This window comes from Passer domesticus, chromosome 2 (genome assembly GCF_036417665.1).
Source record: "Passer domesticus isolate bPasDom1 chromosome 2, bPasDom1.hap1, whole genome shotgun sequence".
NCBI lineage: Eukaryota > Metazoa > Chordata > Aves > Passeriformes > Passeridae > Passer > Passer domesticus.
In genome coordinates this window covers 86,894,408-86,920,764 of record NC_087475.1, presented here as the reverse complement: position 1 = coordinate 86,920,764, position 26,357 = coordinate 86,894,408, and the positions used below count along the sequence as shown (strand labels likewise).

The window sequence follows — 26,357 nt, the reverse complement described above, 5'->3', positions numbered from 1 at the left end:
TGACCTGTTAGTCTAACATAGACAATATGGCACAAACCAACCAGTTTAATGGGCTCACAGGATGCAATCATGCAAAATCCCAAATAAGTAGGAAACTTTGACCTCACCTGTTTATGTCACCCTTCTTGCCCTAATCCTCACTTTCACCTGTTAGCTCAGTTATCTTTGTGGCAACACACCAACTACTTCACTGAAGTCCCAAAAGACCCCATTTTCCTTTTCAAAAATCAGTTATTTCACAAAATAAACATACTCTTGGTGTGATATTATCTATTTTGGTTAACTCCTTTTACTTCTTACCTGATCTCCATTTGTTTCTAAATTCTCCAGATTTGTTGCAAAGCCTCTGCTCCCATCAAGGCCAGATTAGTTCTCCAGAGAGGCTTACAGGCTAAGCTGCAGTTTGCTGGTTGCTCTGCAAGATGGCCAATGAAGAAATAGCACGCTTGAGACCTCTGCTCCACAGAGATTTGGGTTTTCTTTAAAGTAATTTGCCTTTTTGCTTGCAATGCAATTCCAAAGAAAGCATTATATAGCAATGAAGTCATAATGTCAAAGTGTTATTTACACTTTGGTTGCAAGGGAACTGTTTTGTTAGCTATGCCCACTATTTTTGTTTGCTGTGGTGTCACCTTCTGTGGCAGAGAGGGACGTCATTAGGAACATCTACACCAGCACTTCTCTCTTGTCTAACAAACTAATCATACAAAGTGTGATCGCTGGTACTTACTGCAGATCAAAAGAAGGCAGCTGAAGAAACCAAAGTTTGTCTGAGTGCTTGAGATTACTTTTCTTATTATTCCAATTGGAATGGCAAGTTTTGATCTTGCAGTTCATCCACATGCCTGTAATCTGAGCCAAATTCTCCTGTCAGTCACACGTTTGCCACGCACATTAGACCAGGGTCCCTCCAGGTGTAAGTCTACAGACTCCCAGGCAATCAAATCACAGCATATTTAGTCTACTGTTATCTATTTTTTCTTTTCACCAAATCTTTTATGTAGGCTTCTAGGATGCTGCAGAAAGCAAAGCATATCTCAAAACCTCCCTGTATTAAACATACCAAATAAGTTTAAAAAAGAAGACACAGAGAGACACAGCTGAGACACAGCTGCCAAAGAATGCACTGACCTCCAAGATCTGCATCAGGAGACCCAAAGAAAGCTGGAGCAGGATGATGGCTGCCATCCACAGGGACTGAGCTCCTCAGACAAGTTCCCTGACCTGAGAAAGCCCGATTCCCACAGCTCAGTGAGAGGAACTGCTGGATGAAGAACAAGACAGACAGACTGTCTCTGGCTGCCTGCCTGAGGCAAGGAGTGACACTCACTGAAGCATTTGCAAGGAAGACAATTCTACCTGGTTCACGTGCTACAAAACCAAGCAGCTTATCTAATAGTGTAAGAAATGCATAGAAGCCAGAATCTTTCACAGTCACTACTGCATGTCCAATTCACTTTGAGCTCTGTGGGAAGGAGAAGAAGAATGTCTTCAAAACCACAAGCACTTACAACCAAACAAAATTACAATTTCTGTTGTTTGTTAACAGCACTCAGCCTGCAACATCCAGCTGGGGAGCTCTAAGCAGTGAGGCTTAAGGATTTTAAAACGTTTGATATTACAGACTATTACTAACCATCTTTATGTTAGTAAGATTAGCACAGAATTTAGAGTTCTAAGGTAGTAACAAAGGACAGCAGAGATGGTGCAAAGAGAACATGTTTCCAGTTTGAAAAAGCACACAGTCTAAGTAGACAAATCAGGGACTACACACTGCTATTCATGCTCCCAGCCAAAGCTCATACATCTCAGTTTTTCAAATGTAGCCCAAGACAGTAGTAACTGAAAAATCTGGGTTTCTGACAGCTATTCCATGTTGTGACTGCAAAGCCTTAGAATCCTTGCCTAGGGCTTCCAGGCTCTACCTCTATACAAACAATACACAACGTTAATTAAAGGCACAAAAAGGAGTCTGAAAGAACACTCACAAAATTTGCAAATCTAAGCATTTGAAGGCTGCAAAATGCCAAAGTGAAGTCAGCTGCACCACGTTAATTATTGCCCTTTGAGTATATTCCTTATGGTGGATTTTAATTACCTGAGTTGGTGCTGTTTTTCCACAGGTCCCAGCTTCCTCATTTGGTTCAAAAAAGAACACTCACTCAAGAGGAGATTGATGTAATTTGTCTTTAGGCACCAAGTTTACGCAATCTGAGTCTTAAGTAAGCTGAGTCTCCTTTGGAAATACAGAGTTTACCACAGTGAACTTACAAAACTATAATTTAGATATCTCATAGATATGTCAGTAGTCCACCTTTTAAAGTAACAGCAGCTCAATTCCTTTTTTTCCCCTAATTTCTTGCATGTTCCAAAGTCTTATTCATTGTAAGCTGGCCAAAATTGGAGAGGGAAAATATTTTATTTTATTCTACAATTTTTCTATGATTTTCATCATGATAGAACTTCAGCATTTCTTTCTTATTTTTATAATATCCTAGAAGATGGAGGAGTTAACCTCTCCAGTCCTATAGCGAACATCTCTTGCTCAGTCTCAGCTTCTCACTTCCCATACATCCTGTCATTTCTGTTTTGTTTGTCCAATATATTTGTCCCCACACAAATCAAACTGTTAAGTAAATCTTTCTGTACTCCCCCGCAGCCAATCCAACACCTTCATAAGGCCAGTCCTAGTTTCCTGTTTATGTCCCCTCTCTCTCACCATCACATCCAACCTCTGTCATTCTCCCACCCACTGTTTTATTTTACTGTTGAAGTTTAGCACAACTCCCCAGAACATGAGAAGTGAGATTCTTTTTTAAAGGCTCCTGACTTGGCCAAATTTAGGTCAATTTTCACAGGCACAAAAAGTGCAGACCTGACATAGCCAAACAAACAAACAAACAAAAAGAAACAACTCAAAATCCAATAACAAAAAAAAACCAAAACTACACCACAAAAGCATCTGGGCTTTTAAGATATTTTAACAATGAAAACCAACTTATTCTTCTCGTTTCATATTGGGAAATGACTAAACATCTCCGGCTGAAATTTCAGGGGGAGGTAGGGATGAGTCAGCCCAAAACAGACCCCTGGCTGAAAAGCATCAGAGCTAATTAACACTAAATAGGTAGTCTCAAACAGAGGACCCATTACAAGTCATTAAAGGAAATTGATTTTTTTTTTGCAAGTTATGCTTCTTTGTGGTCTCCATATGAGCTGTGATTACCCTGGTAAGATATCAGTCACATTTCTGAAGAAATGTGCAAAGTTATGGTCTACTGACTCTTAACATCAGTTCATTAGATTTATCTCAGATTGTAAACACTGAGGGAATTAGGTTTTCACACATTCTTATTAAATGTTTCACCCAATGGAATCCATGCAGCAAATTATTATGCTTTGAATATGTTTTGCTTTAAATGCATTGCATCCTTTAGTGTACAAAAAGCTACATTTTTTTTCTCCATACTCCCTTTTCATTAGAACCAGTAGGATTTAATTTCCAAGTAATATTACCAAGTCTAGTTCCCTGGTTCCTTATAAGTCTGTGTCTTGAAATCTTAAGCATTTATTATCCTTGTTGTTAGTGGTTTACCAGTTGGAGATTATGGAATTGGTCTGGAGTGAGGACATTTGCAAACACTAATGCAGAGTCCTACATAACCAAGATTTCTTTTAAGCCCTAGCTCATTAAGAAAGGCTCAGGCTTTGTCTTTTTAAGGTACATTTGCTTCTGAAAGTAAACAAATGTCTTTCTCACTTTCCTGACCTTCAGTTTCAGTTTTGCTCTTACATGCAAGTCAGTTTCCCCCTGTCCGATTTGGGTCCAATTTCACTTTCCAGAGATCAGGCTGAAGATTCTGCTGAGAGCAGACTGGGAGAGACATTGTATTACTGAAATCCTCTGTTTGATCCTCAGCTTAATTAAAACCCCTCTTCCTGTTTATATTTATTGTTTAGACAAACTATGCACGTTCAGTGGTGCTCTGGCACAGTCTAATGAACCCTGATGTAATTGGTAACTTGACTTTGGCTTTTCTTTAAGATTACTTCCCAGGTTTCTTGGAGGTTGTTGTATTTTAGCAAGGAGAAGTATTACTGACAGTAAATGAGCCCTCACATTTTTCAGCTGTGATTCTCAGAACATAACTGATAACATGACTGGAAAGGAATCCTTGAATCATTAATTTGGGTTCTCTGCTACTAGAAGCATGGGGATCAAAGCTGAAAATAAATGTGTTTGATTTCTGGCTTAGCAATGATTGCCTACTTCACATTTCACACATCTTTCCATTTGTTCTTGTGTCAATATAGTTTTTTACAGTGAACAGTTCATCTCTCTGTGGAGCTTTAGCTTCTTCCATGTCTTCTGAAACAGCAAAAAGAGACATTTCAAGATTTCATTTGCCTTCATCTAGGCACATCTTACAGCTGGTCCACAGTACACTGGCAGCTGGCAACTGAATCCAGATGTTTTACCTCTACTCATTCTGCAAATCTCCTGTCTTCTATCATACTTTTTCCTTAGTCCCCAGTACAGGACCATATGACTTCTATTACTCCAGTCCTCAAGGTTATGCAGGCTTTCTACATGATGTTCCAGTTTTTCTTTGTTTTGATTTTGTGTTCCAATTTTATGTCATTGCTAAATTTAATTAGCAAATTTTCTCTTGCCTGAAAATTAGCCCTAAAAATATTGTTAATTTATTGCTTTTATAGGTTTTTGTTTGTATTGTATCACTGTTCTCTTGACATGCCTATAAAAACATTTCTCTTTGTTAGATCTAAGTGGTTATCTAAGCAGTTAGCACAGTTGTTACTTTTTCTATAAACTTTAAAAGTGTCATTTTTCATGGTTACTTGGCCCCTAGTGGACTGGGAAATTGTTGTGGCACTTCAGTCCAACTCCTCAATAATATGGTAAATAAAATGAAACTATTTCATTTGTTAAGTTCAGAAATATTATCTACTGAGAAGAAAGGCATCTGTTCATGGTTCTCAGGCCTATTTTTCCCTCTGAAAAGGGAAAGAACTCTGGAAACTCATTTCAGTCACATATTGAATTGTTTTTTGAAATCCTGCAGGCTAGAAATCAAAGAAGGTGGGAGAAAATGGGTGTTTACAACAAAAGCTTCAGTTCTGGGAAACCAGTGGCATTACAGAAAATTAGCAGTTGTCTGTAGTTATGCACTGGCTGAATCTGACCCTAGGTGACATGGAAGTTCATGCTTGACAGACTTCAGTGTGGCACCCTTCAACAGGTTAAAACTCATAGAAAGGTCAAATAACTGAGAAGCAGCAGGCTTGACACAGTACTTGTTTCTTACGTCTGCTGTCTCAGTGTTACCCTTCAAATTACCTCTTCTTATCTGTCTTGAAGTATGATGTCTAACATCTTACTGATGAAAAAGGGTATCTTGATGCTCAGTGCCCTCATCTCACCCTCATAAAAACTTTCAAAGCTCCAGTTGATTCAGATTGGGTCCAGCATGTCCACAGCAAATAGCAAACCCATTGCTCAATTTTTAGGCTCAGAACACCTGAGCAGGAGCAGTTGAAGATAAAGAAAACCCAACAAAATCATAGCCAGTCCCCTGAGCAAGATTGTGTGCTCTATGCACAGGAACTCTGTTACACTTTCAGGTGTCACAGTTCTTGGGTTTACTAATAGTTTGAAGTGGCTGGAGGGAGTATGTGTCAAGGGTGCCAATACTTTGATTTTATGATCAAGGTTAAAATCTGGGAGGCAAGAGGCTCCACATAATCTACAGCCCTCCTGTCATCTCAGCCAAGGCATTTAACAATCTGTTGATTTACTGCCCAGTAAAACGAGCAATGTTTCACTGTGTTGTAATAGTGCTGTGAAAAACACTTTTTAATGCTCATGTAATATTCCAATATCATGTTATTTCTAATTAATTGTATTACATGAGGGATAGAGATCCCATCTGAGATGTGACTGCATGCCACTCAGCAATGATGAGCCATACACCCAAGTGATGACAGTGGCAGTTGACAAGTAGAAGGCTGCAGACAGTGTCAGCTGGATTCAAAACAAGTCCACAACACATGGTTATGCAATAAGGATTAGACTGCACATCTCTTGACTAGCATGCATGCTTTGCTACCAGATTACCTCATCTCTCACAAACGAATTATGATTTCTTTATGGAAGGAATACCACTCAACGCTTCTTCTTACGCTGCAAAAATTACATGGATTGAAATACAAAATATAAGCAAACAAAATAATCCTCCATGGAAAAAAATACTGTATCTGCTTGAGTGAATTGAAAGAAACCCAGTTGTGTTAATAAAGCTATAATCTTATTAAACTTTCAAAGCAATTATGTGAATGTAATGATAAACTGGCACGAGATGTCTCCTAGTACTAGAAGCAACAACTTCACTAGTCACTCACTCAAAATTATCTTCCTGTCTGACACTGAAGTTCTCCTTTGCTTCAGCTTCATGGCATCAGGAACAGACAATGAACAAACGCATCCTATCAACAGCAATTCCAGCTGTTGACAAGACAAGCTTATAAAATGCTCTCTCTGAAGGAAACCACAATAGACATGGGCATGGTACAGCTCAAGGTGAAGGCACAAGCATAAAAACAGGCATAAATCAGTCATGCTCCTTTTCCACAGTTCAACAATCTTTCCTTTGGCACCAGAGGCAGACAACATCAGAGCCAACTACAAGTTGTGATTGTTCCCTTTATATCTGGTTCTCCACTCACCTTTGGTCAAGCTTGCTGCTGCAGCTGTCTGGTTCAAATCCTTCTAAGATGGGCTGCCTCCTTCTCTCAAAATCTTTCCTCACCTGTTCATAAAGAAAAGCAGAGCTCCGTTTTGCTTTCTGAACTACTGCTATTGTACTTTCAAGGCTGTAAGCAACACATGAGTCATTATCAGTGACAATTGAGAGAGGGAGAACAAAAGAGCTCACTTCTTTCCCACAAAGAAATTTCTGGCACGCTTGCTAACACCTTTTTTGATAAATGCTTTCATACATGTCGAGGGAATGTGATGTCTGATTAGTGGTAAAGAAGGACACTTGGCAGGTGTGCACCAACATCATACAGAGAGATTATTTACACTTGAATGCACAGTTTACCTACAATAAAACTCGAATCCAAGGTGCTTTGGTAACAAGTGTAAAAGGAAGCACTACTAGCATAAGCCCTCCTGCTCACACAGTACAGTGAATGCCACTCACAACCCAGATACATGAAGGAGAAAGATAAAACTGAGTGTGAACCAGGTTGAAAAGTTTCCAAAGAGGGTAAAGACAGTGAGCTAAAAAGACTGCTGGATTTCAAGCCTCTAACCCAGCCTTGCAAAACACAAAGACATCCTAAATATATTTCAGTGTGATGTGACACAATACAGTCCCTAGAAACTGTATGGGTACAAAAATATTCATTGGAGGCACTCTAAATGACAGTGGTAATTTATTTGTTAGTTTTCATGTACTTCACAGAGAGAAAGATAACTATTAGTGAGAGCAAGTGCAATTCAGAAATCAATCTTTCTTTACAAGTTCAGCAGAACATTGTGTTTTGCACTTACACATTTCCTTTTCCTAGAAACAAACACAAGTAAAAAAAAAAAATAAATCAATGATAATTTTGTTGATCTATGGCACTATGCATATTAAATAGAAGCAGATTTCAGTTGGTTCTTTTGGAGATTGTAGTCCTAAACATACTTGAAAATTAGTCATTTCAGCTCAGGGCCTTCTACTGTTTTTTCAGCATTTACAGTTCTTAAAATATGGTTCTATGTTACCTCATATAATCAAGTAAAGTATGTTCATAAGCAACATAAAAAGTTTTTTGAAAGTTGGGTGTAACAGACATATTGAGACAACAAGCATTCACTTCATGGACTCCCTGTTCAACACAGGACCTTTTTTTAAGGCAAGCAGTTTGATTCTGGAACAAGCTTCAAACAGATGAAAAGCAACACGATGGGAAAAGAAAATGAAGGACTTCACTCTCTGCAATTTTTATCAGCAAGTGTCACTTCACTATCATGAATGGGCTACGGCAGCTAACAGCAATACTTCAGAAAAGGCAAAACTAAGGATTATTTTGTATTACATAATCCAGAAGAGGGGTTGGAAAAACAAACAAACAAAAAAAAAAAGAGAAATGGCCATGGAAAACAAGAGCTTCTAAAAAATGTGAAGCTTCTTCTCTGCCTTTAGCTTTTTTAACTTTTATCCTTTTTGATTAGAGTGGATTTAGTGGGCCCTTGCAAATCTCACGAAGTTCAACAGAGCCAAGTTCAAGGTCCTGCATATGAGTCAGGACATTCCCAAGCAGTGATTTTATCTACATTAATTTGTATATGTCTTGTTACCTCAGAGATTAGGAACATCAGATATTTTAGAGATTTCCTTTGTCCATGATTCACCTCATAAAATAGCACTGCTTGTTACACTTACAGGGGAAAAAAAATGTCCTTCCTATCAAAGCCAACAGCACAATCAGAAAACAAAAACCAGTGGTCTACTAACACAGTGCTAGAGGTGCAAGGTGGCCAGTCATGACTGAAGAGCAAATAAACCTTCTGGTCCTTTTGTACAAGACAGTAACCTTTGGAGGCAGAGTAGGGGAACAGATGGAAGCAAGGTCCCTTCAGTTTCTGGAGTCTAAACCAAACAGGGTTTGCAAAAACAGACTTTCAGTCCAGTGGCCAGCCCTGGTCACTGTGATTATACTCACATTAGTAAATTAAACAAGTCTGGGACCAGTCTCTGCCTGAGGCCAGCTGGCACAGGGCATCCAATGTCTAGTCTATGAAAGCCTCAGAAAGTCAGTGAAAGAACAGTCTGCCTATTTGTAATGTATCCCCTAACCCACACCCTGGAATATTTTTGGATACTGCTCATTGGCCCAGGCTAAAACCATGTAAGGATTATGAGAATCAGTAGAAACAGCTGAGTTCCGTGCTCAGGAGCATTCCTGACGCTGTTTAATTTGCTGGAGCTTTAAAGAGTCTCTACAATTTCCACACTTTCATCTGTGCCAATGCCCTCACCAAATCCTCGTGGCAAGAGCCCTCACAGGCAGTGGCATTTCTTGCCCTGAAATCAAAGGCTCTCAGAATCCTCAGTCTGAGAGCTCAGAATCAGTCTAAGAGCTCAGAATCCTCTGCACTGAGCTGCTGTGATCCCTGGCTCTTCTCTACTGCCCATGCACCTGGATCCCTCTCTGCACACCAGAGCTGCACTCTGGTGCAAATCCTGCCTCTGGCATCCAACTGCTGTGAAATGTAGCCAGAAAGGGGAAATGTCCCAAACCTCCACAGCTGCTTGCTAAGAAATGCTGTGTTGAAGCTGTGCCTGAGTTTGCCAGGGCCTGCTCAACAAGGATTTTCTGTTTGGAGGCACTAAGGCTACTTTTACTTTCTGTATTTCCAATGCACCTTTAAATGTCAGACTAATTTTGGGGGAAACCAGCTGAACCACAACAGAGAAAACAGGGCACACAGATTCCCTGCTATATTCTTACCTGAACTACAGATTCAGCTCCTCTGCAATTATTCATTAACATTAATGTGGATGGAAGCATTTTCCAGCATGATAATGCCCAATTTTACCCCTGCAAAACCCATCCAAGAATTCTTGACATGTTGATACCTTCCAAATGACTCAGCCTGCCATAGAAAAAGGAAGTAGATGAGGGAATTTTAGGAAGGAAAGGGGCTGAAACCATACACACAGCTAAGAGCAGTTAACTGCATACAGAAAAAGCAGGAAATACAAGGGCTTGGGCAAAGAAGGAAAGTAGGAATACAAACAAATAGTAAGGAAAATACAAAGACTGATTTGCATGGAAGGGAACATGGAAGAAAAGGATGTGGAGGGATTCTGAAATGAGGAGAAAAGAAAATGGGACAAATCAGACAAAAGGGAAATTATATATGTCCTGGTATAGAGCAGGCAGGACTGTGAGGGAATTCTGTTCAGGGAGGAAAGAGCCTACACAAAGACAACCTGGAATGAGACAGAGCCACCAATGCCACCAAGAAGAAGAAACTGATGAGCCTAACTAATTCAGTACCAAAAAACTCTATGTTGTAAAGTGAATTTTAAGAGACATTTCAGGCTTGAACACTCATTTTTACAAATGACAAAATTAAGGGCTTGAACTTATACATAGGAGATCTACTATTCTCATCTCCTTGTGGCAAAATACAAAATAAAGCTCCTACAGGAGCACACCAAAAGAAATTCTTTGGAATGGTACTACCCTCTGGTGGTCAAAAAATATAGTTATATGTACACCAGGAAGTAAAATATTCACAGCTGGCTGTACAGATAACTAAAAGATACAATAAATTCCAATCCACACTCCACTAATCCACCTCGAGACCGTGCTGTTAAATCAGACATCTTATTTGTCTGTTTAAAAATGACAAATTCATGACTGGCCGTGTGCGCAAATAACTGTCCAGGGCTCTGAAAGAGACCAGGGTTTTTTTCTTCCACATCACATCTACAAAACATCATTGCTGGGAAAAACAATTGTTTCATGCATAGTTTTCATGGAGGTGTTTTGAGATTTATGTAATGACTTAACACAGTCATGTCTCCTGCCTTGCTTCACTCAGGTTTTTTTGACATCTAATCCTGTACAAACAGTAAAAGCCAAATACTAACTGCTCTGTCATTTTCTCCTTTCCCCTCTCTATATCATCACTGTTCAACTGCTGTGTTTCTCCTCTCCTGTTAAAAACAACCGTATTTCTCAAGGCCAAATGCATCTTCCAAATACTCTTTAATCACCAGACTTCTTAAGCCCAGATGTCTCAATGGTCCTACATTTCTGGAAATGCGGAAGAGCTTGTCATGTCACTCCCTTTTAGAGAAACAATTATGTATGTTTCAACTTTGATCTTTTTGGTAGGTTGACCTTCAACTGAAAGCTGGCTGTTGTTGCTTGGAAGTAATAGATTTGTGTATTGCCTCCTTGCAGACCCTAGCCCTTGATCGGGCTAAAGTCATTCCTGTGAGGTCTGATTCACTGTCATTGATGCCACCTTGTGGCGAAACTACTGGACACTGGAATTCTGGAAAAACGTCCAGCATTTGCCCCTCCTTGCAGGTGCACTGAATAGCAGCACAGTGGCTACTGCTGCTTGCAGCGCTTCAGTTTTAGAGTTCATAAAACCAGTATTTGGACACTCCTAAAAACACATCACCAGTCTGTAAAAGAGAGGAGAAAAAGTAGGAAGAAGCACCACGAAATAAATTTATTTTTGTTTTATTAGGGTGAAAACTAAATCAGTATAACCAATGATACATGGCACAACTATTCATGTGCTCAGAGTTTGGGCATTTTTTTCTCTTTTCCCACCAGAAAAACACTCTGGCAAGAGCTACAACCCATTCCAAATACTATAAAATAGCACTGCAGGGAGAGACTGAAGGAAAACTCAGCCCCAGCCTAACAGGACAGGACGCATTTCCCAGTTACCTCACGCTGGACTCATCCTTCTCAGTTACAGGCCCAAAGAATTATCCTAAAGGAGCCCATGCCTATTTTTCCAGGATGGTCCTGATGCCATTTGGGCCCTGCTATGAATGCCAACATTACCACATTCAGCAGAATGAGGCTGATGCCTATTTTTAGCACTGCTTCCACCAGAGAAGCCCGAGAATCAGCACCTGCTTCCTCCGGGCACTCTGTCAAACACCCTTCTCCCAGCAAGCAAGTGGGAGGAAGAGGCTGAATCAATCTGTGCACCTGCTTTTTCCACCACCAGGTTCCCAAAAATACAGGAAAGAAACCCCTCTCATTACAAAATGTGGTAAATGTAAAATTTTTCTTAAGAAAGGATGTTCTTCAAGGTTTGATCTTTGTATATTTCAAGCCTGATCAACAATAAAGGAGGTTTTATCCATGAAACAGAGCAGCCAACAAGCTCTAAGTGATGTCCGGGTGTTAGAAACACAAACTAACTGTCAGTAGAATTGCCTTGTAAAGGTTTAGAGCTTAACATGTTTCCATGACCTCAGACCTAGGGAGAGCTTGGGAAGAAGGATGTACTGCTGATAGTGGGCACAGCACAGAATTTACGGGCCACAAGGACATTTAGCAGAACTCACAAGATAAGGAAGAAACTAATAAAGACAACTCAGCAACTGTGCTGAATCAGCTCCAACTGGGTAAAAGGTAATTCTGGCAGGGTGAGATCCCGACCACCAGCTCACACACCCCTGACCCAAGAAAAACACTCAAAAAAGATAAACACTGAGCATGCAGACTAACTAGCATGAGAAGTGAGAGAATCATTAACCAATAGCAGATAGAGCACTAATCAATAAGAGAACTATGCAGCTTGTAGCCGGTGAACAAATCTGAGGAGTGGCTGAGGGCACTGGAGGTGCTCAGTCTGGAGAAGAGGAGATTCAGGGGGCACCTTGTCTCTCTACAGCTCCCTGAAAGAAAACAGGCGGGGGTCGGTCTGCTCCTGTGGTAACAAGTGAGAGGATGAGAGGGCACAGGCTTTAGCTGCGTCAAGGGAAGTTTAGGCTGCACATTAGGAAGAATTTCTTCCCGGAAGGGGTAATCAGACATTAGAATGGGCTGCCCAGGGAGGTGGTGGAGTCACTGCTCCTGGACATGTTCAAGCAAAGACTGGATGTGGCACTCAGTGAGGTCTGATTTCACTATTGCCATGGTGGTGCTCGGTCACAGGCTGGACTTCATGTCACGTTAGAGGTCTTTTCTAACCTAACTGTTTCTGTGATTCTGCAATTCCTGTGTGTGATACAATGTACAAATAGCAAAAAAAGTTCTGATAGTTGGCGTGCTCCTTTTGCTGAACAACACCGAGCACGCAGGCTTGCGCAACTCTAAACAAATAACCAAAGTCTCTCTCTCGAGCTCGCTGCAAACCGCGGGGCGGGGGCTGCGATCCCCGGGGACAGCCGTGCCCGGTGCCCGCTGCCGTGCCCGGCCCCGGCCCCGGCCCCGCCGAGCTGCCCCTGCCCGCCCCGGCCGCTCCCTCAGCGCCCCGCGCGCCCCGCCCGCATGCGCGCTGCGCAGCGCCCGCCGGAGGGGGCGGCGCGGCCGAGCCCGTGCCCGGCTCGGCGCTGGGGCTGGGACCGCTCCGCAGCCACGGACACACCGCAGCGTTTCGCCGGGAAAATCGGCTCCCCTCCCGTTCCCCTGCGGCCGGGAGCCGAGGCCCTCCCTCCGCTCCCGGTCCTCTGGCAGGCTGAGGGGAGAGGGGAGCCCGGTCCGTCCCGCGGCGGAGGGGCTGAGGGGGCAGCAGAGCCCCCTTGCCGCCGCTGCCCTCGCCGTGCTTTTCCACCGCAGGGAGAGAGCTTCCCTGTCCTAACCCGTGCCCTGCAGGGAGCGGGATCCCCCTGCCCTCACCCCTGCCCTTTGCTCCGCCGAGCGGAGGGTGAGTCAGGCTCCTGGCAGGTGCCGACAGAAGCTGGTTCCTACCTCCAGGGGAAAGCGGGGGCATTTTCCCTCCCTCTCCTGCCTCCTTTCTCCCCGCAGGTGGTGGGGCTGGACCTTCCGCGAGCCCTCGGGCCTGTGCAGCTGCGGGCATGGCCGTCCGTGGGGTCGGGAGCTCCCTGCTGCTGATGTCCGGCGTGGTGGTGACCGTGGGGCTGTGCCGGAGGCTGGCCCGGCGCCGGCTGCGCTCCCGCCCGCTCCTCTTCGCTTTCCTTGTGGAGATGTTCAGCACCTTCCAGATCTGCGCCTGCACGAACGAGCTCAGCCTGCTCGGCAACGTGGAGCCGAAGCCGCACACCGCCCTCACCCTCACCTACGGCTTCACCGTCCTGCACGGCCTGAGCCTCGCCGGCAGCACATGCAATCCCTGCGGGACCCTGCAGCCCATGTGGGGCGGCGGGACGTCGCTCACGATGGGGGGACTCAAGATCGCCGCTCAGTTCGTGGCTGCAGTGCTCGCCAGAGTGTTCATGCACTTTATCTGGAGTCTGGAGATGGCAGAGCCGCATCTTGGTGCACTCTCACAGGGCTGCAGCAGCCCCATGCAGACTACAGAGATGCAGGCGTTCTGCATAGAACTGCTCTTTTCTGTCGTTTTCCAGCTGGCCGTCCTGCAAGCCGAAAGCGTTAACCCCAAATACAGAGTCCATTTAATTGCTCTTCTCATCACCATGCTCGTGTATGCAGGTTAGTCCTTTTACTTTTTCTTCTTCTGTTCCTGCAATAAAGTTGTAACAGAAGGGATTCTTACTGTTTTCTTAGAAGTATTAAGATGCAAAATGCTTTTTCTTAAATTACACTTTCCTTGATGAGTTCTTTTTGTATCGTCCTACGTATGCAAAGTTCATTTAGCGTTTATATAAAGTTTGCCTGGTTGCGTTCCAGGCAGGTATGGGGTTAAGAATGAAATGAGTTATGCAGTTAAAGTGATGTCAGGTCTGCAAGTACATATGGTTAACTGTTAAAATATCTCGGTGGAGGATTGTTTCATAATCCAACTATTTATACAGCGTGAGAGATTTCATACTATGTGCTCTGATTACAAAGTGACATTGGGAGAGCACCGCTGGCTGCATCAGGAGAAAGTGCTGATTGTGCAACAGCAGCCTACAGACTGGTAGGTAATATGGAAGCTCTGCATTTAAATAATGCATAATTCATATCAGTGCAGTTCATTTAACCACTTCCTTAAATCAGAAGTGGGAATGGTTATTTGTGGAATGCATACAGAAATAATACCTCATGAGACCAAATGCAAAAAAGGGGAAAAAAATAGGTGCCTGATTTATTAGAGCCTCCCTTGTCTGTAATGCCATGTGTGTCCATATCCCTGCCTTTTGGTACCTGATTGTCACCTCGTGCTTCCCAGAGCTGAAACGCTGTCACCTGTGCATCCCCTCTGGATCAATGGGAAGGGAGAGGTGAGGGGAGTCAGTCTGAACTTCTTTCTTCTGACTGCAGGTGTTCCCTCTTGTCCCCACGGAAGTGACAAGAGTTGTTAGGTCACTTGAGGTCTGCCCTGCTGGGAGTCCTTTTCCTACTGGCAAGGAGATTGTGCAGCTTGGAGAAGTGAAAGAGATGATTACAGAACTCTTGCTGTTGCTGCTGCCCCCGCCACAGAAAAAGTCATCTAGGGAATCACCAAATCCCTTTGAGAGAGGGAGATCACTTCTCTTACCTGCAGACATCTGGGATGTCATTGATGCCTTGTCCTAAAGGCTTAGCTGTATTGATGCTATTTAACATAATAGCATCTAGAACAGTGTACAGTCACATTTTTAGATGTAGTAATGTAAAAATCTTAACTCAGTATCTTTAGCTGAGATTAGCTAATACCTAAAAGATAAAAGTCGTTGGGGAATTTTGAAAATTAACTTAGCAATTTGAACTACTTTCTAAAAGCAGAAGCAAGGTGTCAGTGCATTTGAGGACATTAAATCTGTTTCTGAGTTGCTTGGTGGAAGTGTAGCCAAATATCCTCCTCCCTCTTCTACAAGCACGGAAATCTGGATTCCTGATTCCTAACATTCTTCTCCTGCTTAGCACACAGTCATTTAAAATAATACATGTCACACTGCGTTTCTTTTAGCTAATTCATGCAAAGAATTCACTCCTAGTGTCATTGGCCAGGTTCCTATCTTTTCCTAGCAGGAGAAGGCTAAGTGTGCCACGTGAAGGCTGAGTGTTCCAAGTGCCTTCTGTGCCATAAACCTGGGCTTGTTGGGACTGCCCGGTGCAATCGATCTGCACAAGCTTCTAGGAAACCTCAGGCCTCTTCTGCATCGTGTGCACAACACCCTGGGCCACCTGGTCATTTTTCTTTGCATTTCTTTTAAACTACAATCTGCTTGTCTACTGGAAAAATATACAGGTTCTCAGATCCTGTTGTGGCTGGGGCGGTAATGAGGAGCCTGGAAAGTGGCCATGGACGATGCCTGCTGCTGCACATATCCCATATATCCCGTGGATGTCATGGCATAGCCCTAGCCACGTCTGTCCCACCTCTGCTGCTCACACGCAGTACGGAGAGTCACTCACAAATCAGGTGTCACAAATAGTGACCTCCAGCAGGGTGGGTTCTCATCTGCAGGCTCTGAAAGCAGGCAGATGCATAATTTGGCTGGGCTGGATCATTCTCAGGAAATCTTCTGCACCTCTTGGTTTACTGTTTATAGGTCTGCCATGCACCCTATTCCAACAAATGACATCAGGTTATATAGTATTTTCAAAATCACAAGCTGTTACTTTAGTTTTTCTTATACTTCTTCATATTTAAAAACATTTGTATTTTTTTTACATTTAATCCTACATAATCCAAATTTTTATAGTAGTACATACTGTACATAGAAGCTCCAATACTGCTTCATTCTTTTTTCTGCTAAATAAAGACTGAAAAGAGAACATTATGTCTTTACATATTACCCTTACAAATGATTACTAATGATTAGCTAACGATCCAGACCACATACAAGCTGGTAAAGAATATTTCTATATAACTCCTTTGGAAAAGTACTTATTCAGGGGTTAAAAAAATACACCTTTTGAGGGCTTTTTCATTTACAGGCGGCATTATAGTTAGGTCAGAATCATATGAAATTGGTTAGATTTTCTGAACCTAACATGTCAAGGTACAAATGACATACATATTTTTAATTCTGAGTTTCTTCCCAATTTTGGCCTTTAATAAAGGCAAAAAGGTAAAAATACTTTCTCATGCACTGTGTGGCATTACTTCCCCTTTTAAAGTTTTTATGCACACCCCATCAAAGAGATTACACTTATTCTGCCATAAAATAATTTGTCTTTTCTGTTACACAGACTGAGGTGCTAAATTAATAATTTTAAGTAAGATTATAGTGATGCCCTTGGCCTATGGTTGATATTCCAGTAGTTATTAGTAATGAATATTGAAGAAATACAGCAGTTAAAACTCTGTCCAATGCTTAATGTTCATCAACTGCATCCTGAGAGTGAAATTCTGCTTTCAGCTGTATGTTTGTAGATATAACAACAGAAGCAGTGGAGTCATAAACAGATTAAAGCAAAGTAAATTATTGTAGCTGGGCTTCCTGGCAACCGTGGACATTGCTAATATGTCAGTGTGCAGAAAAACAGACTGCACAGTAAATCTGACTTGTTCTTGAGAACAAGTGCAGAACCACAGTAAACTGAGCAGGCAAACAAAGATTAAAATTTTCTTTAACTGTAATAATAGTGAAAGAAATAATAAGGAGAATATGGAAAGAGAGGTACAGAAGAAGAGAGTGACAAAGACCTTACTAAAGCTTTGGATAAATGATTGCACAGTCATAGCAAATGAGGATTACAGCAGCAGGGTATTTGTACAAAGGCTAAGTTCAAAGCTCATACAAGCTTATCTGGGGAGAAGTCAAGAGTAAAGCGTAAGGACTTATACAGATGCAATTATAGAATATGTTAATAGGTTAATAGATAAAACAGGTATGGGGTGGTTAGTAGCTAACAGTACAGGAATACAGGTAATTTAGCTATGAGTAATGCTTTCTCTGCAGAATTGCAATGAGAGGAGCAGCATATGTCAGAATTAAACACACTTAGCTCCAGGTTCACCTGCAGTGTAATTACAGTTTAGTCCCCAGTGTAATGTGTTTGGATCTTGTTATTTGAAAATGTTTAGGCCAACTTCATTTGCATCTGAAATCAGAGGCAAGGAAAGATGCTTGGCTTCATTCTACAAGACAGTGAAGTGCCACTTGCTTCTATTTTCTTTGAACAACATATATAGTTTTCCCACAGTTCATATACCATGTGAAAATCCTAACATTCTGTACATTGGTATAATAATATTAGTATTCTTGTAAGAAAGTATAGAGGTCAGCTTAGCAAGAACACTACTTGACAGTTTTTTCTTTTATCTTGCATATGTGTTTCATGTGACACGAGGCTATAATGTAATGGCTTATGTAATTTCTGTCTCCTCTAAAATCATGATACAGAAATAGCTTCTAGTTTTATCAATAGAAACATTCTGCATTAGCCAGACCTATCTCTTTAAAGAATATTTGCCAGAAAGAGATAAAGGAAGTTATAGCTTACCCTTTCCATGTTTTAAAGCCTTTGAGAAAACAGTTAAACTGTTTACTGAGTCATCAGGTGAAGAGCTTCAGTAGAGTTTTACCTGTTCAAACTGTTTCTGGTAATTCATTTTATTGTGGGGTGTAGATTTCTTGTAGTATGGTGCATTTGAATTTAAAGTAAATATTTAAAAACATGGTTTAATTTCATGCTGTTTACATCTTATTGCAGGTGGAAATCTTACAGGAGCAATATTTAACCCAGCACTGGCGTTTTCATTACATGCAGATTGTTTCTATGACAAATTTTTGAGTTACTCTCTAGTGTATTGGCTAGCACCATGCTTAGGTAAGTTCTTAATACTTTATGTGTTTGAGAAAGTGTTATTTAATACATGGTTCATAAATCAAGGAATATGTGTTCTTTGTTTGAGAGTGTTTGACTTTTGCATTAAATAAATCCAGAAAATAGTAAATTATAATCTATGTGTTGAAATCATTCAGAATCGTGGTTCCATTTTGCAAATGCAGGCTGTGTATTTTTAACATTTTTTAATGCTCTATGTAGAGTGCCTGCAGCACTGTTTAGTGAATTATAGAATTACCTGGATTGGGAAGGACCTTTAAAGATCATGTGGTCCTTACCTGAAAGTAAATATCAGCCTGATTACCTTCAAAAAGAGAAACATACTGGTTACCACACAGTGTCTGTCTTGTTTTGTGACAGTTTACAAAAACATAGGGATGATAAATTAAAAAAAAAATACGACCCACAGGTATTGGGACAAGTGCCTTAAATATGCTTTCTCAATTACCACTTTTTTTATCCCCATAGTGTCTGAACTTTGCAGTTCTCATTCTGTGTTTTTCCCCTAGTCAATGTTGGACACTGACTGCTCTTAGTTTAAAAATAAGAAGTGTTACCAACTAGGTTTTTCCTAACTTAAATTATGGTTTTAATTTGGAAGCTATTGATTTTGACTTCTAGCTGTGTGCAGATGAACATGTTCCATGTGATACTTCATGCTGTTGTTTGTTTACAGTTGGTCCCTACAAATCTTGAGCCTTCTGCTTAGGGTATATAAAGAAGCAGGCTGCTAATCCTGGTTCTTTCATGACTGTTAATCCTATTAGAAGGTACAACAGTGATGAAGGCAGAACAGCATGTAAGATATACACAGGAAACACTGGAAAAGGATCCTGTTATGACCAAAAACTTCCTTTTCTTGAGTTCATGTCTGTGCATGTTCTGCTTGCGTTGACTCTCAGTCAGCCAAAAAAAAAAAGATAGAAGTTTAAAGCTAACTAAAATTCACTTTAATACAATCTTGTTGAATTAGATCTCTAAACAAGATGACTGAATAGAGTAAGCTTGATAAGTGTTCATTGAGTAATTAATGAAATGTCATGGGCAAAGCTGATCAGATTTGCTCGGGTCCTGACAGACCACATAATATTTCTCACAATTCAGCTTTAGCTTTCATTAACTGATTTCAACCTCATAACATTTAAAGATCTTCCAAGTTGTAAGTATATGAGATTTAATCTTTTGGCAAGTAATTTAAAGAAACAGGAGACAAAACCCCATGTTTTATGTACATGCCAAGATGTGTCCTGCAGAATAGCAGCTAACCTCCAGGTGATTTTTGATGTAAGAAAATCAACAGTTTTTAAGTGAAATGGACCCATGGCTTGAGGAACTTAGAATGTGGTTATGAAGCAATGTTACCTTTCTATGAAAATTCATAAACAGTGGTTTGTCATTAGTTAACATCTAGAATATGCACACAGAACACATTGAATGGTGTCTCTTGATTTATGAGGGAAAGGAACTCCTCCAGACTGAGCAGTTGTAAAGATGTGAATACTCAGAACACATCACTCTTGCACAGTGTCACTACTGTAGCCAACATTTAGTGGCAGATCTCAGGTCTGTAGATCACCTGAAGGACTGAGTAATCTATTGGTGCCAAAATATCTCATTACAGAATAAGGATGTTTCATGGATACATTTAAGAGACCTTATAATTCAAGAGTTCAAAACAAATGTAATGTCTGAGGTACAAGTATAGAGGAGATTGTATTTGAAAACTGACTTGATGAATACAGGAGTGCAAATCTACAAATTTTAACATTAAGTGAATTTTTTCTGACACTTTTTGAAAATAAGAAAATAATAGGAATAGAATTTTTTCTGTCATGATTGGACAAAATGATGAGATGTCTAGGAAAATGAACTGTTATGATGATAAATTCTTGTAGAAAGAACCTCTAAACAGAATCATGAAAGTAGATGATGAGGGAAGGGATATTTTAAATTCAATTGTAAAAATTACTTTCAGAATCCATTTGTCAGCAGAAATGCTGTTTCAAACTTCCTAGAAACTGGCAGAGTCACAATGTTAGGCTAATCTGATGTCTTACTTCTTCCAGCATCAGCCTCTCAGCTGGTTAAATTACTTTGTTCTTACTTTGGGAAATTCTTTCAGAAGAGTTTTTTTGGTGTTTTTCTGTAATAACTACCTCACAGTAATACCTTGGACGAACATATCATGAAACTTAAAATAGCCAGTGGAGAGTGCAATATATTCTCATTTATGGCTGTGGCAAAAATCCATGAGGGCAAAGATATGGAGAGAGTTTAGAATACAACTGAATCCTGATGTGGCTGTAAGCACATCATAAACAATGTTCTTAGATAGGACACTTGGAAGAAGAGCAAGATTGATTATCACTTTCACAAGACAAGGATGAAATGGAAGTTTTCTTTTAGGATAAAAAAAAATCTACTGGTGGTTTGTGGTCTTTCAGGAATTTAACCTCAAAACTGTAGTTAATTACTCATTTTTCAAAATGGCTTCACCGATGTTCTGGTGAAGGTGATTCTCCAGCAGCATTAAAGTCTGGATTCCTGCAATAACCACAGATGCCAGCAAGTGTTAGACTTAGCACAGACAGGCCTAAGTTCTGCACTGTGAACATAGACTCAGTAAGTACCAGTGGAACAAAGATGGTTTGTGTTTTACTGCCAAAGGAATTCATGTTAGTTGTCCAGGCATGATTATACCATCAGTAATGATGGGGGACTGAGCTAATGCTGCTCTTTCAGTAGCAGGGAGATGGCAGCTATGAATGGAAGAGTTGGTGACAAGATAGTCATGAGGTCAATAAAATGAAATGCTCTTTCATGGACAGGTGCCAGCTTAGCATATAATGGAATTGTATTGTAGAGTGAGGGACATTAAAGACCATCCCGTTCCAACCCCCTGCTAGGGGCAGGGACACCTTCCACTGGACCAAGATGCTCAAAGCCATCCAGCCTGGCCTAGCCTCCTGCTACGTTTCTAACACTATAAAACCAGAATCAAGGCCCCCTTCTTTAGATCAGTTTTACCAGAAAAACTAATACTATTCCTGAGAAAATAAGTGCCAGAACAGTCACTTAGCAGTAGATGTAAATGGAGGAGGTAAGCAAGGGAAAAGGCAACAGGTGAGACTTTGACCTTTCTGCTCAGAGGAGAGGCTATTCTGAGGCTGCCAGCAAGTTCAGGACACTTAAGCAAAGAAACAAGAATCCCAAGTCCGTGTGCAGTGAAGTGTTCAGTATTTCAGGGACTTGGAAGCAAAGGAGGTTTTCAACAAACAACTGGAAAACAAACTACCCCTATTCCCAGGCCCTGGTCCTCATAGGGGTTTTCAGCTCCATAGACATCATCTGACAGAGCAAAAACTCTTATGCAATGAGTGGATGCAATCCCTGAAAGTCCTAGAAACTGACAGTAATTATGTGTAATTCAAATCCTAAACAGCCAGTGAGTGGTAATGCTGAACTTGACCTGCCTACAGAGAAGAATGGGTCCTGAATGTGGCCAGTTGGGTTGTAGTCCTCCCAAGAGTTCAGGGTGCAGAGGAGGACTGGGAAGGTAAATAGCAGAGCTGTCCAGACTTTGGGATTCAAAACAAAATTCTGCTTATTTAGGGAATTGCTAAGTCAGTAGTAATTCCCTTGGAAACTGCTATAAATGGGAAAAGGTGATTTTTAGAAAAAGCTCATGAGAGCTCAGTAATAGATTTAGATGTGCAGAAGGAATCTGTCACATGGTGTTAGACTGGGAATTTGTATAAAAAGCCTTTCCCTGTTGGCTAGAGAAAGAGATTCCCTACAATAAAGGAGAACATGTAAGAGGTTGAAACTGGGAAAGACAGCAAAGGAGTATAAGAGCTTTCCTCAACTTGGAAACAAAGACAGGAAGGTTAGATCTCTACTGGAACTCAGAGGAGGGACATGCAGAGTTACAAATATACTAATCACAAATAAAAAGTCCAGAGAAAATGCAGGTCCATTGGTGGATGGGTGAGACAACCTAGTGATGCGTGGCATGGAACAGGCTGAGGTACCACTCAGCCTTCCCAATCAAAATTTGCTCCCAAACCTCTGTGTAAATCAGTAAGGTTTTGGAAAGGGAACAATAAATAGGAACAACGTATGTGACTGTGAATCCATTGACTCTAGTGGGATTCACCAAGAAATGAAGGTAGAGTTGGCTAATGTTGGAATTTAATTTATGAGGAGTTAGAGAAGTTGGAGGAGGTTCCTGCCAATGGAAAATGTTCTAATACTATGCCTGCTTTTAAGAAGGAGGAGAGGGAAGCCAGGGAACTGTAAACTAGTTGGTGTCACTTCAGCCAGCAGGAAAATGGTGGAGTATCTAGTCTTGGAATCCATTCCCAACCATGTAGAACACACAAACACAGGAACAATCAGCACAGACTTAATGAGGGTAATCCATGCTTGACTAACTTGGTGCCTTCTGTGATGAGTGTGTTGGGAATGACAAAGGAGCAGGGATGTAGTGTACCTTCACTTCAGTAAGGTTTTCAATACCACCTCCCACAGTGTTCTTGGTTCAAAGTGGGGTCACGCAAAAAGACTGTTAGATGGAATAAAGATTGGCTAAACCACTGACCTCAAACTGGCACAATCAATGGGTTGACACGGGCTGGTGGCCAATACCACGCAGAGTATGCTGGTGTCAGTACTGGGAGCTCATACGCCCCAGTATGTTTAACAGTGACCTGAATTGATGTTTGTCCACAACAGTTTGGTGTCTCTCCAAGACAAAGCACATTGATTTGATTCAGTAGTTTGGGATCAGCACTTCTGCAGAGGGCTCTCCACAGGCTGCAGAGGTGGGCTGAGACCAACAACATGAGATTCAACAAGACCAAGTACTGGGGCCTGTGCTTTGGCCATAACAACCCCATGCAGGGCTACAGGCTTTGGTCACAGTGGTTGGAAAGTGGCCCAGCAGAAAGGGAACTGGGGGTGCTGGTTGACAGCAGCTGAATATGAGCCAGTGTGTGTTCAGGTGGCCAAGAAGGTCAATGGCACCTGGCCTGCATCAACAATAGTGTGGCCACCAGGACCAGCAAAATGACTGTCGCCCTGTACTCAAGCACTGGTGAGGCCACACCTCAAGTCCTGTGTCCAGTTCTGAGCCCCTCAGTTCAAGAAGGACGTTGAGGTGCTGGAGTGGGTCCTGAGAAGGGCAAAAGAGCTGGAGCACGAGTCCTGTGAGGAGTGTCTGGGGGAGCTGGGGTTGTTTAGCCTGGAGAAAGAAGAGGCTCTGGGAGGACTCTATGATTCTCCACACATACCTGAAAGGAGGCTGCAGCTGGGGTAGAGGAGGTGTCAGTCTCCTCTCAGGCAACCAGTGATGGGATAAGGAGACATAAGCTGTGCCAGGGGAGGCTTAGGTTGGACATTAGGAAGAATTTCTTCACTGAAAGTGTGATTAGATATTGGAAAGATCTGCCTGGGGAGGTGGTGAAGTCACTGCTCCTGGAGGTGTTCAAGGAACGACTGCATGTGGCACTCAGTGCCATGGTCTGTTGCCATGGTGGTGTTCGGTCACAGGTTGGACTCTGTAGTCTCACAGGGCTTTTCCAAATAAATTGATTCTGTGATTATTGCCTCCTTCTACACAATGCCTGTGAGGTGACATCTGGAACATGGGTGGTTTGGAGTCCCCCAGTTCGAGAGCAAAGTGTCAAAAAACAGGATCCAGGCAGTGGAGGACCAGAGACAATGAAGGGCCTAGAGTACATGATCTAAGGGGGCAGGCTGAGGGAACCAGACTTGTATGGGCTGCAAAATTAAAATGGAAGTGTGTTTTAAGCACAATCAAGCATTATTTCAAGAGTAGTTCAAGGATAACAGAGATTAACTGTTCTTTTTAGTAACAAGTAACAGCAAGGCCACAAACTGGGGCATGGGAAATTCAGCTTCGACTCCAGGAAAACATTCAGGAGGAAGGGTGCAGCAACCCTGAAATTCATTTCCTGGAGAAATGCTACAGTCTCCAGCATGGAGATTTTTGGGACTCAGCCAGGGAAAGTCTCACTAACCCATCCAGCATAGGCAAAGTCCTGCACTGATTCCTAAACAGAATCCCTTTTAATAAGCTTTTTTTGTGATCTGAGAAGTTTCATAAATACAAGCTTATGTGTGGGCAACACCATCAAACAGGATCCTCTTTGTTTCTGAAAGAATAATCTGGTTTTTTTTACTGTGGGAAATAAAGTGTATCTGGATGGCCTTTGGACGCAGTGATCCCTGTGGGTCCCTAGCAACTTGAGGTAGAAGTTTCTTTATGAGAATCATACACTATCTCTAATTACCATTTTTTCAGCTTCAAAATAAACCCTAAATCAGAATGATGTTCAAAAAAACACCCACTATCCCATACCATGAAAACAGGCACAGCTAACAAACCCAGGTGAGGGATGGAGGTTAAGCTGCTGGTTCAGTCATTTACACATCCAGCCACAAAGAAAGCAGCCCTGATCAGGAAGGTGTTGGCTTCACTCAGACAAACTCTCTGCCTTTGGCTTGGCTTACACAGATCAAAGCATGAACTATGAAAAACAAGATTATTATCTCACAGGGAGCACTTGCATGGCCTGTTGAAGCATCCTTTGCAAAAGGTACTGCTGTATTGTGTTAGAGACTCAAATACTTGAAAGCAATGTTTATTTTCCATACCAGTACTGTGTCCTTCTCAAACATATTTAAATAAAGGTCCTTTCTGTAACCTCTCATTTCAGGTACAATACTTGTGGTTTTTATATGGGATGAAATCTTTCCTCGGAAATCTTGAGACATCAAATCCTGAAATTTGGGAGCACTACATTAAAAAATATTTCCAACCTCTGCAGACATAAAGCTTTCAGAGAACTGTTGACAGACTTCCGTGCCATCTTTATGCTGTATTTTCAGATTTCACGTTTGAAATATTTGACTTACCACTTTGTATTAAAATAATTATTTTGTAAATGAGTATTGGGATTTTGGGAATATCTGCCACCATTTTCAGTTAAGCCATATGAATATGAAGGACTGTTAAAACACAAATTTGTCACTTTAGCCATAAGTGCCATTTGCTGACCTTTATTAGCATGCAAAACTAATTTTAGAGAAATACCCCATCCTTTCAAGGTTTGATTTTATTGGATTTCTTCCCACTGAAGGCACCTGCAAAAAGGGAGCTGAAGATTTTTTATACTGACATCATCATATTCCTACTTGCCATATACCTACCTCTGAGAGGAGAAAAGGCTACACTACTCCCTAGAAGAGTCTCCACAGCTCTGTTCTAGAGGCACCCTACACCAAAATTACAGCCTGTATGACCAACATTCTTTTAATAATGATGATTTTAATACCTGAGTGCAGGTAAGTAACCCCTCACTTCCTTCCAGGAAGGCTCTGTCACATCCTGTCCCATTGGAGACTGTTGAATGTTTACCTTGGTTGGAAAAAAGCAGCAATAAAATACCATAAAATTCTGTAGACACACACATCAAATGGTATTTTAGGCAAAAACCTCGACTTTTTATCATCAATTACTGCTCCCTCTTCACATAGACACAGTATATAGGGATGAATCATGCAGTACTCAATTTGTCCTTGATTTTATGTAGCTCTTACCAACTTCTTTAAAAAACAAACGAATCTGCAGTGCAGGAGAATAAATAACAGAGATAAAAACTACAGGAATGCTACATACACAAGCATGCCCTTTATAGCCTCAGCTGAGACAAACACCACTGATGGGTACTACCCTCTGAAGCTCTGTTCCTAGAACAAGGTTTCTACTTCTGGCTGCAGCTTAATTTTTAAACATGCCAAAATATATTTCTCAAATTTAAGAGTAAATTCAGTTTTCTTTTTATGTTTACTTGGTTTGAAAGGAGATGGTTAACAAATTCTACAAAGATCTCAGTATCATGTCCCTCACCTCATCATTCAAGTCA

General features: G+C 41.5%; 2 protein-coding genes and 1 long non-coding RNA gene across 6 annotated transcripts in view; 1 reads left to right on the top strand and 2 right to left on the bottom strand.

Moving 5' to 3' along the window:
* PAK1 (p21 (RAC1) activated kinase 1) overlaps positions 1-13,603 on the bottom strand; it is a 147,676-nt gene extending 134,073 nt beyond the window's left edge. For 2 of the 3 annotated variants that reach the window (XM_064409774.1, XM_064409781.1), the window contains exons 1-4: positions 1,360-1,465; positions 1,132-1,264; positions 731-852; positions 301-415 (exon numbers count right to left, since the gene is read on the bottom strand). The gene's annotated coding sequence lies outside the window, so the exon portion shown is untranslated. Of the gene's footprint in view, positions 1-300; positions 416-730; positions 853-1,131; positions 1,265-1,359; positions 1,466-6,744; positions 6,828-13,473 lie in introns of those variants that run through there. The other variant, XM_064409787.1, reaches the window with a different exon arrangement.
* On the top strand, positions 13,039-25,380 carry AQP11 (aquaporin 11). Its single transcript, XM_064409795.1, has 4 exons — positions 13,039-13,429; positions 13,531-14,175; positions 18,274-18,390; positions 25,149-25,380. The coding sequence occupies exons 1-4, from the start codon at positions 13,054-13,056 to the stop codon at positions 25,199-25,201; spliced, it is 1,191 nt and encodes a 396-aa protein (XP_064265865.1). The 5' UTR covers positions 13,039-13,053; the 3' UTR covers positions 25,202-25,380.
* Positions 13,948-25,879, bottom strand: LOC135294478 (uncharacterized). Of its 2 annotated transcripts, XR_010356576.1 has the most exons (4): positions 25,767-25,851; positions 18,687-18,712; positions 14,833-16,177; positions 13,948-14,206 (listed from the first exon to the last, which is right to left on the bottom strand). It is a non-coding gene; the product is annotated as an uncharacterized LOC135294478 (long non-coding RNA). The 2 variants fall into 2 exon arrangements; XR_010356577.1 differs by lacking the exon at positions 18,687-18,712 and having other exon boundaries at positions 25,767-25,879.
* Between the last annotated feature and the right edge of the window lie 478 nt (positions 25,880-26,357).

Bases quoted from the DNA above. Each gene is read 5' to 3' on its own strand.
- AQP11 (XM_064409795.1), top strand. From the start codon at position 13,054: ATGCGCGCTGCGCAGCGCCCGCCGGAGGGGGCGGCGCGGCCGAGCCCG. The intron at 14,176-18,273 runs GTTAGTCCTTTT...ATCTTATTGCAG, and splicing joins CACCATGCTCGTGTATGCAG to GTGGAAATCTTACAGGAGCA. The intron at 18,391-25,148 runs GTAAGTTCTTAA...CTCTCATTTCAG, and splicing joins TTGGCTAGCACCATGCTTAG to GTACAATACTTGTGGTTTTT.